This window comes from Macaca fascicularis, chromosome 7 (assembly GCF_037993035.2).
Source record: "Macaca fascicularis isolate 582-1 chromosome 7, T2T-MFA8v1.1".
NCBI classification, from domain to species: Eukaryota; Metazoa; Chordata; class Mammalia; order Primates; family Cercopithecidae; genus Macaca; species Macaca fascicularis.
In genome coordinates this window covers 167,341,305-167,357,685 of record NC_088381.1, presented here as the reverse complement: position 1 = coordinate 167,357,685, position 16,381 = coordinate 167,341,305, and the positions used below count along the sequence as shown (strand labels likewise).

General features: G+C 50.7%; 1 protein-coding gene across 10 annotated transcripts in view; it reads left to right on the top strand.

Moving 5' to 3' along the window:
• The first annotated feature begins 10,887 nt into the window (after nt 1–10,887).
• BCL11B (BCL11 transcription factor B) overlaps nt 10,888–16,381 on the top strand; it is a 104,081-nt gene continuing 98,587 nt past the window's right edge. For 6 of the 10 annotated variants that reach the window (XM_045396960.3, XM_045396959.3, XM_045396957.2 and 3 more), the window contains exon 1: nt 10,888–11,934. In XM_045396960.3, coding sequence (XP_045252895.1) covers nt 11,877–11,934 — 58 coding nt within the window. In that variant the 5' untranslated portion in view covers nt 10,888–11,876. Of the gene's footprint in view, nt 11,935–13,238; nt 14,010–16,381 lie in introns of those variants that run through there. The other 4 variants (XM_065518435.2, XM_045396954.3, XM_065518434.2 and 1 more) reach the window with 4 other exon arrangements.

Below are 16,381 nucleotides of genomic sequence, written 5' to 3'. Positions count from 1 at the left end.
AGATGGAGTTTTGCTTGTGTCCCCCAGGCTGGAGTTCAGTGGCCAGATCTCGGCTTGCTGCAACCTCCGCTTCCTGGGTTCAAGTGATTCTCCTGCCTCAGCCTCCTGAGTAGCTGGGATTACAGGTGCCTGCTGCCATGCCCAGCTAATTTTTGTATTTTTAGTAGAGACGGGGTTTCACCATGTTGGCCAGGCTGGTCTGGAACTCCTGACCTCAGATGGTCAAGCCGCTTCGGCCTCCCAAAGTGCTGGGATTACAGGTGTGAGCCACCGCGCCCAGCTGGCCGTGGGTTTTCTAGTTTGCCTACGTATTAGGTCTTGTAGTGAGGTCCAGCTGGCTCAGTAGCTGATACCCTCCTATGTGCCTGTCACAGGCACAGAAGACAAGGTAGGATCTGGACTGCCTGCTTTGAGAAGCTCAGAGCCCAGTGACCTGCTACTAGCAGATAACACCTATAATGTTTTCCTCTGGGTCTTGGCAAAGGTCAGCCTGGTCCCTGGCACAAAGTAGGTGTGCTATGATTTGAATGTGTCCTCTCCAAAATTCACATTGCAACTTAGTCCTCATTGTGGTGGTATTCAGAGGTAGGGCCTTTGGGGAGATGACTGAGTTACAGGGGCTCTGCCCCATGAGTGGATTAGGAGGGAAAGGGCTGGAGGGAACAAGCTTAGGCCTGTTTGTGCCATGTGAGGCTATAGTGTCTGTTCCCTCTGGAGGATGTGGCAACAAGGCACCAACTTGGCAGCAAAGACTGGGGACCTCACCAGACACTGAACCTTCTGACGCCTTGATCTTGGACTTGCCAACCTCTAGAAATGTGAGAAATCAATGTCTATTCTTTTTTTTTTTTTGAGATGGAGTCTCGCTCTGTCACCCAGGCTGGAGTGAAATGGTGTGATCTTGGCTCACTGTAACCTCCGCCTCCCAGGCTCAAGTGATTCTCCTGCTTCAGCCTCCCGGGTAGCTGGAATTACAGGCACCTGCCATCATGCCTGGCTAATTTTTGCATTTTTGTAGAGATGGGGTTTCACCATGTTGGCCAGGCTGATCTTGAACTCCTGACCTCAGGTGATCTGCCTGCCTTGGCCTCCCAAAGTGCTGGGATTACAGGCATGAGCCACTGTACCTGGCAATGTCTATTACAGCAGCGCTAAGACAAGGTGCTTCATCAATATTAGTCGATTATGTACACCAGTGAAATCTGGGGGGACGTTCCCATTTCATTCCTGAAAGGTTGACGTGTGTACCAGATTGAGTTGAATGTGAATCTTCTGTTTCATGAGTATAGCGCCTCCGTAATAACATCTGTCATTTATTCAGTGCCTCCTCTGTGCCTGGCCTGTGCTGGGGGCTTTCTGAGAGGTCATCTGATGAGATGCCCACAGAGGCATTTGATGTAATAGAGGAGGACCTGGGATGCCGAGAAGAGAAACCGCATGAAGGCTTGTAGCTAGCAGCGAGCGCGGCGGACACTTGACCCTGGTGATCTCGGAGGCGTACATCAAGCTGTGTGTGCCCTGTCCTGCTTTTCTCACAGGCTGCTGGGAGGACAAACTCAAGTCCGGGAAGCAAAAGGACTTTGTACAATAAAACTCTGTCCCCCTGTGAGTTGTTTGTCTGTTTCAAATTTCACCAGCAGAAACTTCTGTCTTACCCCACTCTCTCCACCCCATTTCTCTCTGCCTCAATTATCTAGTTTCGTAACTGTGGTGTGTCTTGTTGGATTTTGCTGTCTCAAACAAACAGACAACAAACAAACAAACAAAATCTCTTCTACTGAGTATACTGTTTCCTTATTGCAAACTTTGTTTCTCTATAATTCTCTTCCTTCCTCCATGTCTTGATCCAGCATTGACTTTGTCTTTGCTGTTCTAGTTCCACATCTGGTAATGTTTTCAGCTGCCTGTTATTGGCTTGCAGGATGGCTGGAAATCCAACCCGGGTATAGGACAGTGTAGTGGTTATACACAGAGTCAGACCTGGGGCGATTTGGACTCTACCTCGTGGTGGCTGACTTCGGGCTTCCTGTCTAAGGCGGATGAAAGTCTTTCTCTTCTGAGGATTAGATAAGATAAATGGCCTAACAATGTAATTAGACAGAGTGTCTCTTTGAATGAGCAGGCCTTGAGGGTCTTGGAAGAATTCTGCAATCTGTGCTCAGGACCCCTGAGCCCTGCTGCTTTGCTCCCATAGCACTTGGGACACACGACCATGAGTCCGTGTGATGGGCTGTACTCTCACTACTCTAATCGCCGAACTCTCACTACTCTAATCAACTATGTCATCAAGTTTTGTTTTCCCTTGCTCTGTTCCTTGGAGCTGGGGTGGTGTGTCAGATTCAGACTTGCCTGAACTTGGAATCTCGGTACCGCCACCTCACAATATTGCCATCTTTGGGCCCTGTCCCCTGTGGTGTGCTTGGCATACAGCAGGCGTCCCATCCGTGTGTGTTGTTGAAGGAACATATCACAACCATGCTTATGATGCGACTGCTGCATGCTGAGAGACCGGGCCAGGTGCTTTGCTAAAACCCACTCATCTCTGCTTATACAAAGCAGTGAAGCCCATCTGACAGGGAAACCACAGAGCCTGAGAAATGAATGCCCTTTTCCCAGCCGACTCAGCCAAAGCTTGAGCCTCCAGATGGGCACCCCTGGCAGCATGTAGCAGGCCAGGGTTTTCAGGGCAGGGGAGCCATTCTAGTTCAAGGCAGCAGGCAGCCCTCATGGCTGGTGGGGAGGGGGCTGACAGTCACTGGTCGTTACTACTAGCAGCCAGGTTTTAGGGAATGACGCCTCCATTTTTCACTTAGAGGAAACCCTTGATGTGCACCGTGGCAGTGGCAGAGGCTAATCGCGCGGAGCTGGGCGCTAATGCAGTCGCTGTAATTCCTGTCACCTTCTCACAGCTCAGTGGGAGCTTTCGATGAATAACTCGTGGCATTCAGGGGCTGTGTACATTAGTGGCAGGTGTCACCGTCAGAGGTCGGGCAGGGCACTGGTGCTCCACCTTGCCTTGTCTTTAATTAGTGGAGGAAATGTGTCAGAACCGACACGACCACTGACCAGCCTACCAGGTCCTTTCCAATCTCAGTGAAATCAGCCGTTAAAGATGCTCATCTCAGGAGGAGAACAAGTCTCTTATGCTTCTGGGGAGAAATCACCATCTGGCAAGGGTTTCCTGGCCTTTGGGGGTCCCCTTGCCACCTCCTCTGGGCCATCTGGGGCTCCCCTGCATTTGCCCATTACTTGGGAACTGTAACCCTTAGGGATCAGAGGGAGCATGGGAACAAAACAATTCAATAAAGTCACAATAAAGCATCCAAAGCCCTTCATACTTTTTCACTTTCTTTAACTCAATTTATTTTTCATTTTGTGGACAGAGATTTAGTCTGGGTATTAGTTTATGATTTTTACTGAAGGAATTACTCAACACACACACATATAAAAAGGAAATATTATTTTTATCATTTATTTTGTGCCATGTATACCATAGGAGAAAAAAAAGACAGAGCGAAATCACTTCAGTACCGCTGTGTTTTTCATTACAAAGTTATTACATATAGAAATTACTCCAAATTATCTGAAATGAATGGAAATTATGAGGTTTAAATTCCCCAGGTTACTGCAGGCACAGCTCTGGAAATTTATTTTGTCATCTTGCTGAACATAATTGCTACAACAAAATTTCTTCCATTTTACAACTGCAGCATAACTTATTTATACCGGTGTAGCTGTAATTTTACATCAATAAGTTGCATGGGAAGGAATACACAGGTGGTAATTGAAAACAATAATTTGTACTGAGGTCCAGGTGGAATGGTTGGCTCAGAAAAAGGCTCCAGTTATTATCGGCAACAGCTTTGTGTCACTGCGGCCTCTTCTCATCCCCTTCGCCAACACCGGTCAAACCATCCAAACACCTTCAATCACATCCCTATGGCTGCTGCAGTGAGAGCTGCAACTTGTTTGACTTTCCACCATGGCCCATGTACTCTGGTCTGGAAAGTGAGGCCACAGGGTGCTGGGGGTACCCAGGGAGGCCCGTGCCGCCTCTGTGCCAGCTCCTGCCCTTTCCTTCTGCTGCTTTCCAACTTGCCTCTGGGTTGGGTGCATTTAGGTACCCGGAGCTAATTAAGGTGTTTGATAGATTTCAACTGGAGTATGAGTTCTTGCCAGAAACATCAACAATTCGATTCCCCAAGCACAATGCAGAGTGTTAAATCCACTAATGCTTTATACATTACTGTGTTCCTTCCCAGCCGGAATGTGTGGTCTGGGTACAATACCAAACCGGTCCCCAAACAGGCGTCCTCACTCTTCAGTCTCTAATTGTTCCTGTTAAGCAGATACAAATAATGAAACTGCAGATGCCTGTGCTAAATCCCAACAGCTGATGAATCTACCCATTTGAATCCAGAGGTCCAAATACAGATTTAAAATAATTGACCATAAATCTGCCTTATTTAGAATCCAGATCATCAGAGTGGTCTGGGAACAGGTCAGAGATGATCTTTTTTGCTTCTGTCTAGTGTTAATTTCATGATACATGTGTGTGTGTGATGGGGCCGGGGCGGGGGAAGAGGGAGAGAGAGGGAGAGAGAGAGAGAGAGAGAGAGGCAGGCAGAGGGGCTTTGTCACAAGTTCAAATGGGAAATGGTTTTGCCACATCCATATTATAGAAGCCATTCTTGTTTCAATGATTCCAAAGGCTTCAAATCACAGTGAAATCATTTTTGTAAAAGGATCCAGATTAAACTAATACAAGAATGCACAGTAATCCAGTGTCTCGGTTTTCCCTGGGCAGCATTAATTATCTTTTGTTGTAGCAAATTGTCTGCCTTGTAAATTGAGCTGAAAGTGCATCTTCAAGCAGAGGCAATGTTTTAATATGTACATAATGGAACAACTTTCATAACTTCCACATACTATAGAAATATGATTTCATCTTCAATCATGTGCCTGCAGTTAAAACTTTGTGGTGCAGAGCCTCGTTTGTCAGCTTGCAACCTTAGCCCTTCTCTATTAAACAGAGAGAAACCACTTACGTGTTTTCTAGGATACAAACTACCTTTGTTGAATTCACTCGAAAGCATCCGTGGCTGTTTCTAAAACTACAAAACAACAGTTGAGATCTCCCAGAGCTCTCTTTCTTTCCTAGCTCTGGAAGGCATATCTGAAACAAGGTGTTGGCTGATTTTTCGTTTTATTTATTGGTAAGCTCCCCCATTGCAGCATCCTCATTAGCTGAGCCTGTTGGAGGGATGCTAGCCTGACTCATGTCTCTCTCTGCTTCTCTGTTCTTCCATAAGTGAGTGCTTCCCCCTCACTTCCTTTGTAGTGCATCACAGCACAGATAGGAGTTTTCAGAGCCTGGGATTGCGGGTGGGGGAGACCTCTCTTCTGAGTCAGATGTCTACAACTCCAGCTTAGCATTTACTGAAACTTCATCTTTCTCAAACTGCTTAAGGATACAAACTAACTAATCCTCACAGCATCATCAAACCCTTGTTAGGAAGGTGATCATTACTGCCTCCATCCCTAGTCCTCCCTATTTCCTATCACCAGACACCTCACTGTTGCTCGGTCTCAACGATAGCAGCTGACAGCCAGAGTCGGAACTGAAAATTCCCTTCTGAGTCCCTCGTTTGAACCACTTTAACTCCCTCTTTTTTCCTTGTCTGTGCGCTACACAGGGCAGATGGATGGTCACTAGACCACTGAATTCAAACTCATGGATGTGTGTGTCTTCAAAACAGAGCTCTCAGCATCTTCAGGAAAACGGTCTTCCTTGCAGTTTCAGTTACACAATTTGGAGACTTAGTGACAAAAGAGAAAGCAGCAGAGAGACCCTTTTGCATAACACACACACACACACACACACACACACACACACACACACACACACACACACACACACGTGCAGTCACACCACAGACGCTCAGATCTCTGTATATGTGAAGGGTGGGGGTGGAATTTGGTGCAGTCTGATCATCTTCATGAACAATATTTCTCCCAAGTCGACCAACTGGGTGATGCCAGTCCCTACCAAATTTGAATTGATGACTCAACTAAAGAATTAAAATTAGCAAGACAAGAAAATTCCAAATGAGGTGAGAAAGCTGTAGAAATAGTTCCAGATCCTCTAGTACTGAGCCATTCAATATCATTTCTGATGACAGGGACAGAGCTAGGAACATTCAATGTGGGTGTGAGTCCTTTTCATATACGGGGAGCTGGGTAAGTATTTTTTAAGGAAAATAATACATGAATCAGGAACAGTGAATTTGATTTAACCCCTTGTAGGCTGCAGATACAAAGGCAGCAGGCAATGATGCCTCAGTTCTCCTACAGCGTATCTATGCTTCACACAGTTAAGCAACAGTCGGAAATATACTACTGTTTCAAGGCCAGGTATTACTTGCAGAAAAAAATAAGGTGCAAATGATGTCATGTTTTAACAAAAGCAATGTTGTTAAATTCAGTACACCAAAAGAATCCACCAAACAACTGTTGAAAGGCAAGTTTTGTGGTCCTGACTCTGCTATCAGGTGACAATGTGAAAAACTCCTCTAAATCCAGCAAAGCTTTAACTGAGTGCTTATGGCGCCCAGAAATTTGCTGTAATTTTCAGAAATGACATAAAATAATTCTAGAAGACATGGCAGGAAGCCCAAAAGGCCGCTTTTGTCTTTTTATGCCTCTGTATTTGATAGCTGCTAAAGATTCTAGAACCGTAAGGAAAGAGATAAGGACCACCTTGGGAGCCTTATTAATATGCACATAAATATGATTTGCTTGGTGCCTCCACTGTGGTTTCCTCACAAGTTAGAATAAGTCCATCCACTGATCAGATCAGAACATCGTATTCATGCTCATCTTCGCAGTCAAGAACACTTATAGATCCGGAGGAACAGAAATGAACAGACAGGCGTTGCTTCTGAGTCTGCCCTGTACCTGTGAATATGAAATGATTTGCCTTCTCTTTGCATGGATTTCTTCTTCTTTGTTTTAAAGCACCAAAAATGAAGCCTAAAGTAATTCGGTAAGATGTGCTGTTGTATTGCTACAAAGTTGACTGCGTTTTAGAGGGTGGATCTGTGTTAAAAAGAAAACAACAAAAACAAATGAAATGTCAGTTTTCTTTCTGCAGAAACATTAGGACTTCCCGTTTCTACTGACACTTCTTATCTTGATTCTTTCCAAATTTTTGTAAAGAAGTAAGAGATAAAATATAACAGCTCAGAAGGCAAAGATAACATTGTAGAATCTCGAATAGAGTCCAACCTCAGCTGAGTTAAGTATTGAGAATCGTTCAAAGAATTTTAAACAAAAAGCCTGGCTTGGGGGTCACGTGTCTGTTTAATCTGCCCCCACTGCATGGCGTGTTACATGCAGCACACACAGGGAATTAAAGCCCCACATAAGGTTAATAAAAATGCACTCTGATTTGATGAAATGATTTCTGATTTCTGAACTATTCCTCTATAAAGAAATTTAAAGTGACTGAGAATATGGAGGATTATCTGCTGGAATGCACTGTGAAGCTAGAAAAAGAATAGCAGGGAAATATTTGTGAGTTCAAAAAGCTTTTTGACATCTGCTGTGTGTGTGTGTGTGTGTGTAAAGATAGTGCAGAAAAGGTGGCATTTATTTCCATCTGATTCCAGCATGCACAAAGCCCCAGCTTTGGGCCCAGCACACAGTAGGTCTGCAGCAGGTGCTGCAGGAATGAATCTGGTTTTATATCAGTTCAGGACCACATTTGGACCCACACTTTTTCCTTTTACATTTTCATATGTGAGCCACCTGCACCCTCTTTTTTGGGGGTGGGGAGGGGGCAGGAGTGACTTGTATTTTAAACAAAGGCTTGGTGAAGAAGAGGTGGGGTGGGGTGCGGTGGGGTCGTGCAGTGACCTTCTCAGGAGAGTCCTGGATCTCCTCTCGCCTGCCTGGGGTGCTAAGGTAGGGGTGGGGACGGGGCTGTGGGCCGAGGTCGGCCACCCTCCTCCCGCCCCGCCTGCTGTCTGGGCATCTAGAGAGTGGGGAAACATTAGTACGGGGCCAGCTGCGGAAGCCAGGCAGGGTCGAGGGAGAGGTCAAGGTCGGCCGAGAGGCGGCTATTGATCCGGCTTGGAACGCGAGACAGGGAGCGCAGCAAGACTAAAGGGGGAGCTGTGAGACCAGACATTAACAGCTTTGCGCGCTGATGAGGCCCGTGCCAGACGGGCAGAGGGAAAAAGAGGAGACTGGAGTGGCAGCTGGGATCGCTCCCTGCCTGCGCCCGGCCGCCTCTTGGGAGAAGAGGAGGAGGAGGAGGAGGGGAAGGAGGGGGAGAAGGAGGAGGAGGGGGAGGAAGATGTGGAGGAAGCAGGGGAGGAGGAGAGCGAAGGGGCCAGCTCAAGGCTGGGCAGGGGCAGGGCAGCCTCTCCCCGGCTGCCGCGAGGCGGAGCGCGCCGGCGGGCGGCGGCGTGTCCGGCCCTGCGCCCTCCCGCCCGCGCGTCCCTCTTCCCGCCGTCGGGGCAGCGCGGGGCCAATGAGGAAGTGCTCTTCGGGTCGGTGGGGCCCTCGCCGGCCCACGCCCGCTACTTCCTGCTGGGGGTGGGGAGGGGGTGCCCCCTCCCCAGGCACGGTCCCTGACCGCACGCGGGGTGGTGGCTGCAACTGGGACTCCGAGAGCCCGCCTGCGGAGGGGCCCCCTTTTCCTGAGGGGTCCTCCCCATCCCTCCTTGCCACTGGCGGGGTCTCCCTTCCTTGTAATCAACCTGAGGGTCGCGTGTCGGGATTTCAAGTCCCGGATCGCCCGCGGCGCTGGGCTGCAGGCACGCTGCGATGTTTTGGGTCCAGACCTGTCCCTGATGCGCTGTGTGTCCTAGGGCAAAGTGCTCACCCTCTCTGGGCTTCACATCGCCAGTTCTCAGAAAGAGAGCGCGAGCTGATCTTTCAAATTTAGAGTCTGCGCGAGTAGGGATGGCCAGTTTATGAATGTCTTAATAAGTTTATTAAAGGTGGGTGAGGGCATAGTTTTCTTACTTAAGCCACTTTCCTGGAAAGATTTTTGCAGTGAGAGGGATGGCAGAAGAGGGAGGCCCTTGTAGACTTTGGACCACGTGGAGGTGGGGTATTGGGAGTGGGCAGCCGGGTGCAGCCTGCCTCGCCAGGGCGAGGAGGTACAAGTCCGCGCCCCGCCCCCGGTCTCCGTCCGCTCGGCCTCGCGTCCGCCCACCCTGGAGCCCACAGTTTACAGAACTGCAAGCCAGGGCACATTTTATTGTTATATTTTTTAGGGTATGGGACTGGAAAGGATCTCTTTCCATTCTTGCTCACGGACGCTGGGCGCTGTTAAATTGTTGGTGCCATCGCCCCACCCAAGACCTTCGGGACGAAAACAAAAACCCCCGTGTGCCCCCCGAGGAAAAGGCCCCGAGGGAGGCGGCGCCCCTGGAGGCGTCACGGCCTCGCTATGCGTCCGGGTGAAGCCGCCGGAGCCAGGCCTGGGGGCGGAGTGGGGTGGGTGCAGCTGGACTCGCCCGCGAAGCCCAGCGGGAGCCAGGCCCCGACCCGCCCTGGCCGCCTCCGGAGAAACCCTGAGAATGGAGAGGAGGCCAGCCGCGTGGCGCGCCCAGCCCTGGAGGCCAGGTCATCAAATTCACAAAGTTGGCCGCAGCCTGGGGAATAGGGGGTGTCCACGGGGGCCGTGGTCCGGCCTTGTCCCCGGGCCACAGACAGGCCCCACAACTCCTCTTGTCCTCGCCGGCTGGAGATCAAACGGCTGACAAGGCAGCTGCGTCCTTCCCAGTCTGACAGGCATTTTCAAGTCCTACCCTGGGCCGAGGAGCGCGGGGGGCGGGGTGTGACTTTCAGGTTGCTGTGATTGTCAGGGGCGCCTCCTGGAGTCACCCACCCGAGTATCTGCGGAGATCTGGCCACACCTACTCCTGGGCCGGCAAGTCCAAGTCCCTCTCCCACGTGGAGCGCCCGGGCCCCTTACCCTCTCGCTTGCCATAGACCCGGTTTAGGGGGTGGGGCCGTGTTTGACCCCTAGGAGTTAATGGGGGTAAGGTGAGGGGAGGGGACAGAGATTTGAGTGAAAATCCTTTTCCAAATGGGACTCAAACAAGGTCTCAAACACTTCTCAGCCCCTCACGTGTTCTTGATTCTGTTCTTTTAGTGTCGTTTATTTTGTCTTCCTCACCCTCCCAGAGTCTGTAATACCAGGATTTATATGGAGACACTTTTTGGAAGTTGAACTCCAACATCCACCACCCCGCCCCCGCCCGCGACCATAAAACAAAAGTAAAAACTTCCAAGCGACTTTTCCACGGAAACGAAGCAATTCTTACTGTCCCCCAACTCCCATGTCGACCCCAATCCTTTTCCACAGTCCACGCCCCCACCCCCAAAGTCCAAGTCCGAAAGAGCTTTTGGGCGGGTGGAGACTTGTATTGATTCAATTTAGTTCACTCACACAGTACCCCGGCCCCCTTCTCAGGGGGTCCTGCTCCCAGGAGGGAGGCGATATAAGGACGATTTTTCTTTTATTTTAAAATACGCTGCCCAGTGTCCCCCCCCCCAACCCCCTCCTGCTTTTGCGCAGCCGGGGCTGGGGGGAGATGAGGAGCGCACAAAAACGCGGTTTGCACGTGTGTCCGGCTTGGGCTGCGGGTGTGCGCAACCGGCGACTGTGTGTGTGTATGTGAGTGTGTGCGCGCGCGCGAGTGTGTCTCTGTGTGTGCTTTCTTGTTCTCTTACAGGGTACAATGTTAAAAAGCCACCGCTAGTCGCCCCCAGTGCTCCGACTCTCTGGGTCTTTTTGTCTCTAGTGCAGATTAAACGTCACGTCCGCACTTGAACTTGAATTTTATCCCATTGTACAGAGGCAGCCCCAGCCATAGAGAGACCGAGAGCTCCCAGAGAACCCGGACTCCGCCATCTTCACGTTGCAATCTATAGCTCCCAGTCTGCGCCCGCACCGACCCAGGCGCACTGGGCGAGCCGCCCCTCCGCCCCGCTCCCCCCGGGCCCGCGGCGCCAGGGGAGCGCTGGGGAGCGCTCGCGGGGACTCGGCAGCCCCTCCGGCCGGCGCCAGCCTGCCAGGTGAACTGGGAAGGAGCCTCTCTTGGTGTCCCCCCAGAGCCTCGGAAGGGTCAGTCTCCGAGAAAAAAAAAACAAAAAACAAAAACAGGCAGCCCGCAGAAAAACCCAGAAACAACCGAACCGGGGCAGTTTTACATTGCTTTGGGTTTTTTGAGGGGGCGGGGTGAGGGGGTACGAGACAAGTCCCCAAGTTTTCTTTGCTTTTTTTTTCCTTTGCTTTTTCTTCTTCTTTTTTTTTTATTTGTTTGCATTTTTTTTCTTTTCCCCTCCTGGTAGAAGTGCGCTTTCCACCTACCAGACCCTGAAAGAAAGTGTCAGGAGCCGGTGCAAAATCCAGTTTAAGTTCAAGAAGACATTTGCAAGTGCAAGAGGCCAAGCAGTTTGAAGAAGTGTAAGAGATTTTTTTTCCTTCGAAAGAATATATTTTTAAAGAAACCAGCCAGTCCGCGGAAAGCAACAGCAGTTTTTTTTTTTTTTTTGCCTCTTTTTCTTATTTTAGATCGAAAGGTTTTTCTTGCTTTTCTTCCCTTTTTTTTCTTTTTGCAAACAAAACAAAAAACAGCATAGAAGAAAGAGCAAAATAAAGAAGAAGAAGAGGAGGAAGAGAGGGCAAGAGAGGAAGGGAAAAAAAACACCAACCCGGGCAGAGGAGGAGGCGCGGCGGCGGCGGCGGCGGCGGCGGCAGCGGCGCGGCGGCAGCGGCAGCGACTCGGACCCCCTCCCCCGGCTCCCCCCATCAGTGCAGCTCTCCGGGCGATGCCAGAATAGATGCCGGGGCAATGTCCCGCCGCAAACAGGGCAACCCGCAGCACTTGTCCCAGAGGGAGCTCATCACCCGTAAGTGTCTGCGGAGTGCGCGCGAGGGGCCGGAGATGGGGCTCCGGGCGCCTGGGGCTGGGGACACGGAGCCCGGAACAGCCGAGCCGGGCCAGGCGCCGGGGCCGCCCGCTGGCTGGCAGAGTCAACGGCGTCGGCCTGCAGCATGGCGGGGGGCGGGGGCCATAGGAAAGTTTCTTTGCAGCCGGGGGAGTTGGGGCGCCGAGCAGCCGGACGCGCCTCGGGCTCGGGGGCCTGCGAGGGGGCGTGCAGGCTAGAGGAGTGTGTGTGTGCGCGCCGAGCCCGGCTGGACGCTCGCCCCTCCGAGCGGCGTGTGTGGCGGCGGCGGCGCTGGTGGCGGGGTTTGGAGAGGAGGGGGAGGGAGCTGGGGGAGCGGAGGGGGAGGGGGGAGCCGGGAAGTGGGGAAAAGTTGGCGAGCGCGTGGGTCCGTGCTGACGGCGCGGGCGGAGGAGAGCGGGGTGCGCTCGGGCTGGGGGAGCCGTAGGGCCAGGGGCGGCCGCCGGCTCCGGGTTCCCGGTCCCTGCGCCCGGCCCAGCAGGGTGCCGGCCACGCCGGTCCTAGGATTCCGCAGCCGCCTTTCTCTCCCCTCCTCCTGCTATTTGCAAAATAATCCAGCTGCGCGGCTGTTTGCAGGGCTCAAGCCCCCCTCCCCACCCCCCATTTCCCCACCTCCGTCTGTCTCCTGGGATGATCTTGTCTTCTTTCCCCCACTTCAAAAAAGGTGGGGGGATTGGGGTTGGTGAAAAATCCCCGCCACGAGAAAAAAAAAAAAAAAAAAAAAGGTTGTCAGTTAGGAGTGGGAAGAGAGTGATGCGCTCGTAAAATAGTAAAAGAAAAAAAAAAAAAGAAATAAAAGGAGACCCATCAATCTCGTATCCATCTTTCTATCTCAGTATCTTTCATCTTTCCTCTCTAAATAAACAAGGCAGGTCGCAGTGGAAATCCACCGGCTGAAATCGTGTAGATTTCAAGCATGTGGCTGGGCGGGCAAAGTCAGGCAGCGGGGCTAGACAAGCAGCAGCTTCCACCGTCCCTGTTGGGTTTATTTAGCAGAGGGGAAAAGCGAGCGCGAGCGGGCCAGGTACGGTGTTTGCAGGGGAGCCCGCTCCGGGTCCCCGCACACTTGCACCGGGAAGGTGGCATCGCCGCGCTGCCCGCCCGCCGCAGCCCGCGGGGCCGCTTCTTCGCTGCGCGCGAACATTTCCCCGCCGTTCTTTCTCTCGCGGTGCCTGGGTCGCCGTTCCTTTTTTTTTTTTTTTTTTTTTTTTATTGCATTAAAAATAAAACATCCTCTGGGTGCTATCGAGACCGCGGGCAGGTTGTATGTCTGCAATCCGCCGCGCACCTCGCCGGGCTGGGGCCGGGCTGCCCGCGCGGAGCTAGAGAGGGCTGCGCGCCCAGCCGCCGCAGAGGACTGGCTGCGGGGCGGCCGAGAGCCGAATATTTATGTTATATTTTAAAAAATTTAAATAAATAAATAAATATATAAAGGGGTTCTCCCCTCCCCTGAAAATCCAGCATAGGAGCCATCTGCTCGGAGCAATTGCTGTTGCCATCTCTCCTTTGTTGCAGCAGATACATTAGTAAGAATTTGTGGATTTATTATGATTTTTTTTTGGGGGGAATAGAAATTAAAGTGGGATTCGCCTTGGGAGAGGGATGCCTCTTTGGAGGGAGGGAAGAGGACTTCTCTTTTATTTTTCGCCATTGTAACATCAAAGAAGACTCGCCGGCTGCATTTAAAACAAAATGTTTTGCAGCCAGATTTGAGCTTGGTTTGATCAAGGTCTTTTTTGCCAGTTGACATTTCGATCCTTTACCAAGCCACAGCAATCGCTTATTCTACACCCTTCCCCCTTTAGATGGGGTGGTTGTTAAAACGTCTATACTTGCAGAGGCTTAATTTCTCCAGGAGGCAATTTGCTCCACGTAGCCTCTGTATAATTGCAAGGGTTGTTTTTGAGGAGGGGGTATTGGGGGGGGTCGGGGAAGGGGGAGTGAATGGGGGTGCACTGCCAAGCTGGCAGCAGCGGAGAGCCAGGAGTGGTTGCAGTTGTGTGTAAGGGAAGAAGCAGGTAGGTTCTCTTTGCTTTGGCTCTCCCTCTCCTGGCATTCCTGGGACATCAGGCGAGAGCCCTGGCCAGACCACTGGTGGCAGCTGGGCATGAGGGTGAGGGGTGCCTGGTGCAGCACTTTCCCATCCTTCATTTGTTCCCTGTCTCACTCAGCCTTGCTCAGAGCTGCACTGGGGAAAGCCAGCTGACACTGGAGCAGTGGCAGGGAGGGAAAAGAGAGAGGCAAAGGAGAAGAGAGGTGAGGAGAGAAAGGGGAAGGAGACCAGAGGGCAAAGGAAAGCCCGCCTGCCTTCGAGGGGTACATGGAGCCCAGGCTATGTGTACGGGTTTAAGCTAGGAGAGTGGTCCAACCAGTTTTCAGACAAGGCTGTTTATTATCCAAAAGCAGCTGGCTTTTCGTCTGTCCTGTGTCACCCGGGAGGGAGGTGGGAGTGCAAGCAGGGGAAAGGCAGGAATGGGGTGCACTTTAGCCTCTGTGGCCTCTGGAGGTGCCTCTCCACAAATGATGCAGGAGCCGTGGACTCAGGGTGCTTTGGAGCCCTGGTTGGCAAAGCGGGCGCTGTCGCAGCCTCCACTTGGGGTTCACATTTTAGATTTTAAATTCAAAAGATACCCCTTAAAACATGGTCCATCTTTATCAGTGGGGTGGCAGCTCCCAGGCCTGTGGGGCAGCAGCCTCAGGTCCTTCAGGGATGATGCAACTGCAAATAACTGATGGCCTGGGAAACAGGAGGGCACACAAATAGCACGCATGGTCTTTGTGGGTGGGTGGCGGGCGGGCGGGGAGGGGGGGGGAGAGGGGGGAGGGAGCGTCTGAGAAGGGCTCCATAATGAGCTAGTTAAATTTACAGACAGGACCAGGGACAAGAGGAGTGAGGTAAAAAAGAGTGAGAGACAGCTGGTGATGGAAACCTGGGCTTCTGGTTTGCTTCAAAATGTTTGACCCAGATGGATATGGCTTTTAAAAGCAGAGGACAGACACAGCTATTAATAAAAAAACAAACAACAAAACAACACAGTGGCAATCGTGCCGAGGGGAGGTTAAGGGGGATCGACTGACCAGGCAGAGGAAAGGGCCAGAGCCCGCTGTGCCAGACAGGGCGAGGGTGAAGGCAAGAGTGCTTAAGCCGGAGAAGGAGCTTGATGCTTTCTGAAGAGACCAAGCAAAATAAGATGTCCACGGTAAACTGCGTAACCCCAATCAAGATGATTTTCTCAATAACCCACCAACAGGTTTCCTAGGAAGATTAGTAATTTTCCGTATGAATTCACCATTTTGTAAAACAACTAGAGACCCAATATTCAATGCAAAAGTTAGGCTAACTGTTAATTCCATGGTTGCCTTTTAAATTAGATTTTGCTGTAGCTGTATGTTTTGAAGGCGGCGGTGTTCACAATTATCTTGACTCCCCAGGGTACAGTATATCTCCCATGGTCCACATGTCTTTCAAAATTGGGCCTCCGATAAATTTCATAAGACATAACTCTCTCTTTTTTTTTTTTCTGGTTAGTTGGTGGGGGGAGTGAAGTTCCTCTCCCTTCTGCACAGAAGGGAACCCCATATCATTAGAAGTGTGATATAAGTCAGCTGCTCTGATTCAACGGGAGAATAAAAATGTGTTCATCAAAGGTGTTATGCCAGGCTGATTTTATTCATTTGTAATTCACACCTGAGAGAAAACAGCAGTGAGCATATTTTAACAACCCCTAATATTTTTAAAGGGTCTTTTTTTTCCCCTACCTGAATGATATGATGTATATATGCATATTTCTTTTCTTTTCTTTTCTTTTCTTTTTTTTCTGATGGGGAAGTTGCTATCTGCCTGTGCCTGGCCTTGGCGATTTTTTGTCTGGCCTTTGAAATATTTCGTAACAGAAAACTAGTCATTTCTGAAGTACTGGGGTGTATGCAGTTGCTTTTGTGAAGCCGGCCTTAGAGACATCGAGGCTGGGCTTAACTGGTTGCGTGTGTTGCATCAATGACCAGTGCGGAGGGCTAAATGGGTCCTACTCAACCCAAGGGAAGGCCAACTTTGGGTGCATTTGAGAATAATTAGAATTATGTCTCAGGTGAGACGGAAGCACAGAAAACAGTGGTTTACAGATACCAGTTTCCAGCGCCTTCTCAGAATCGAGTTCTTGGCACTGTCTTATAGCTTAGAACACGGCTTGCACCAGCCTTTACTTATCCCCTTTTCATCTCCTATCTCGATTGCTTTGCATTCTCTGTTGCTTGTTGTGATAAAATACTTTCCAAAATAAACTTTCAGTTGAATTGGCTTTTGGTTGATGGCAAGCTGAAACGCCGAGCCGCGCCTAGCGCCACTTGGCAGCTAGGGGGAGCTCGGTGCCCGTGTCATGGCTTGGCGCCT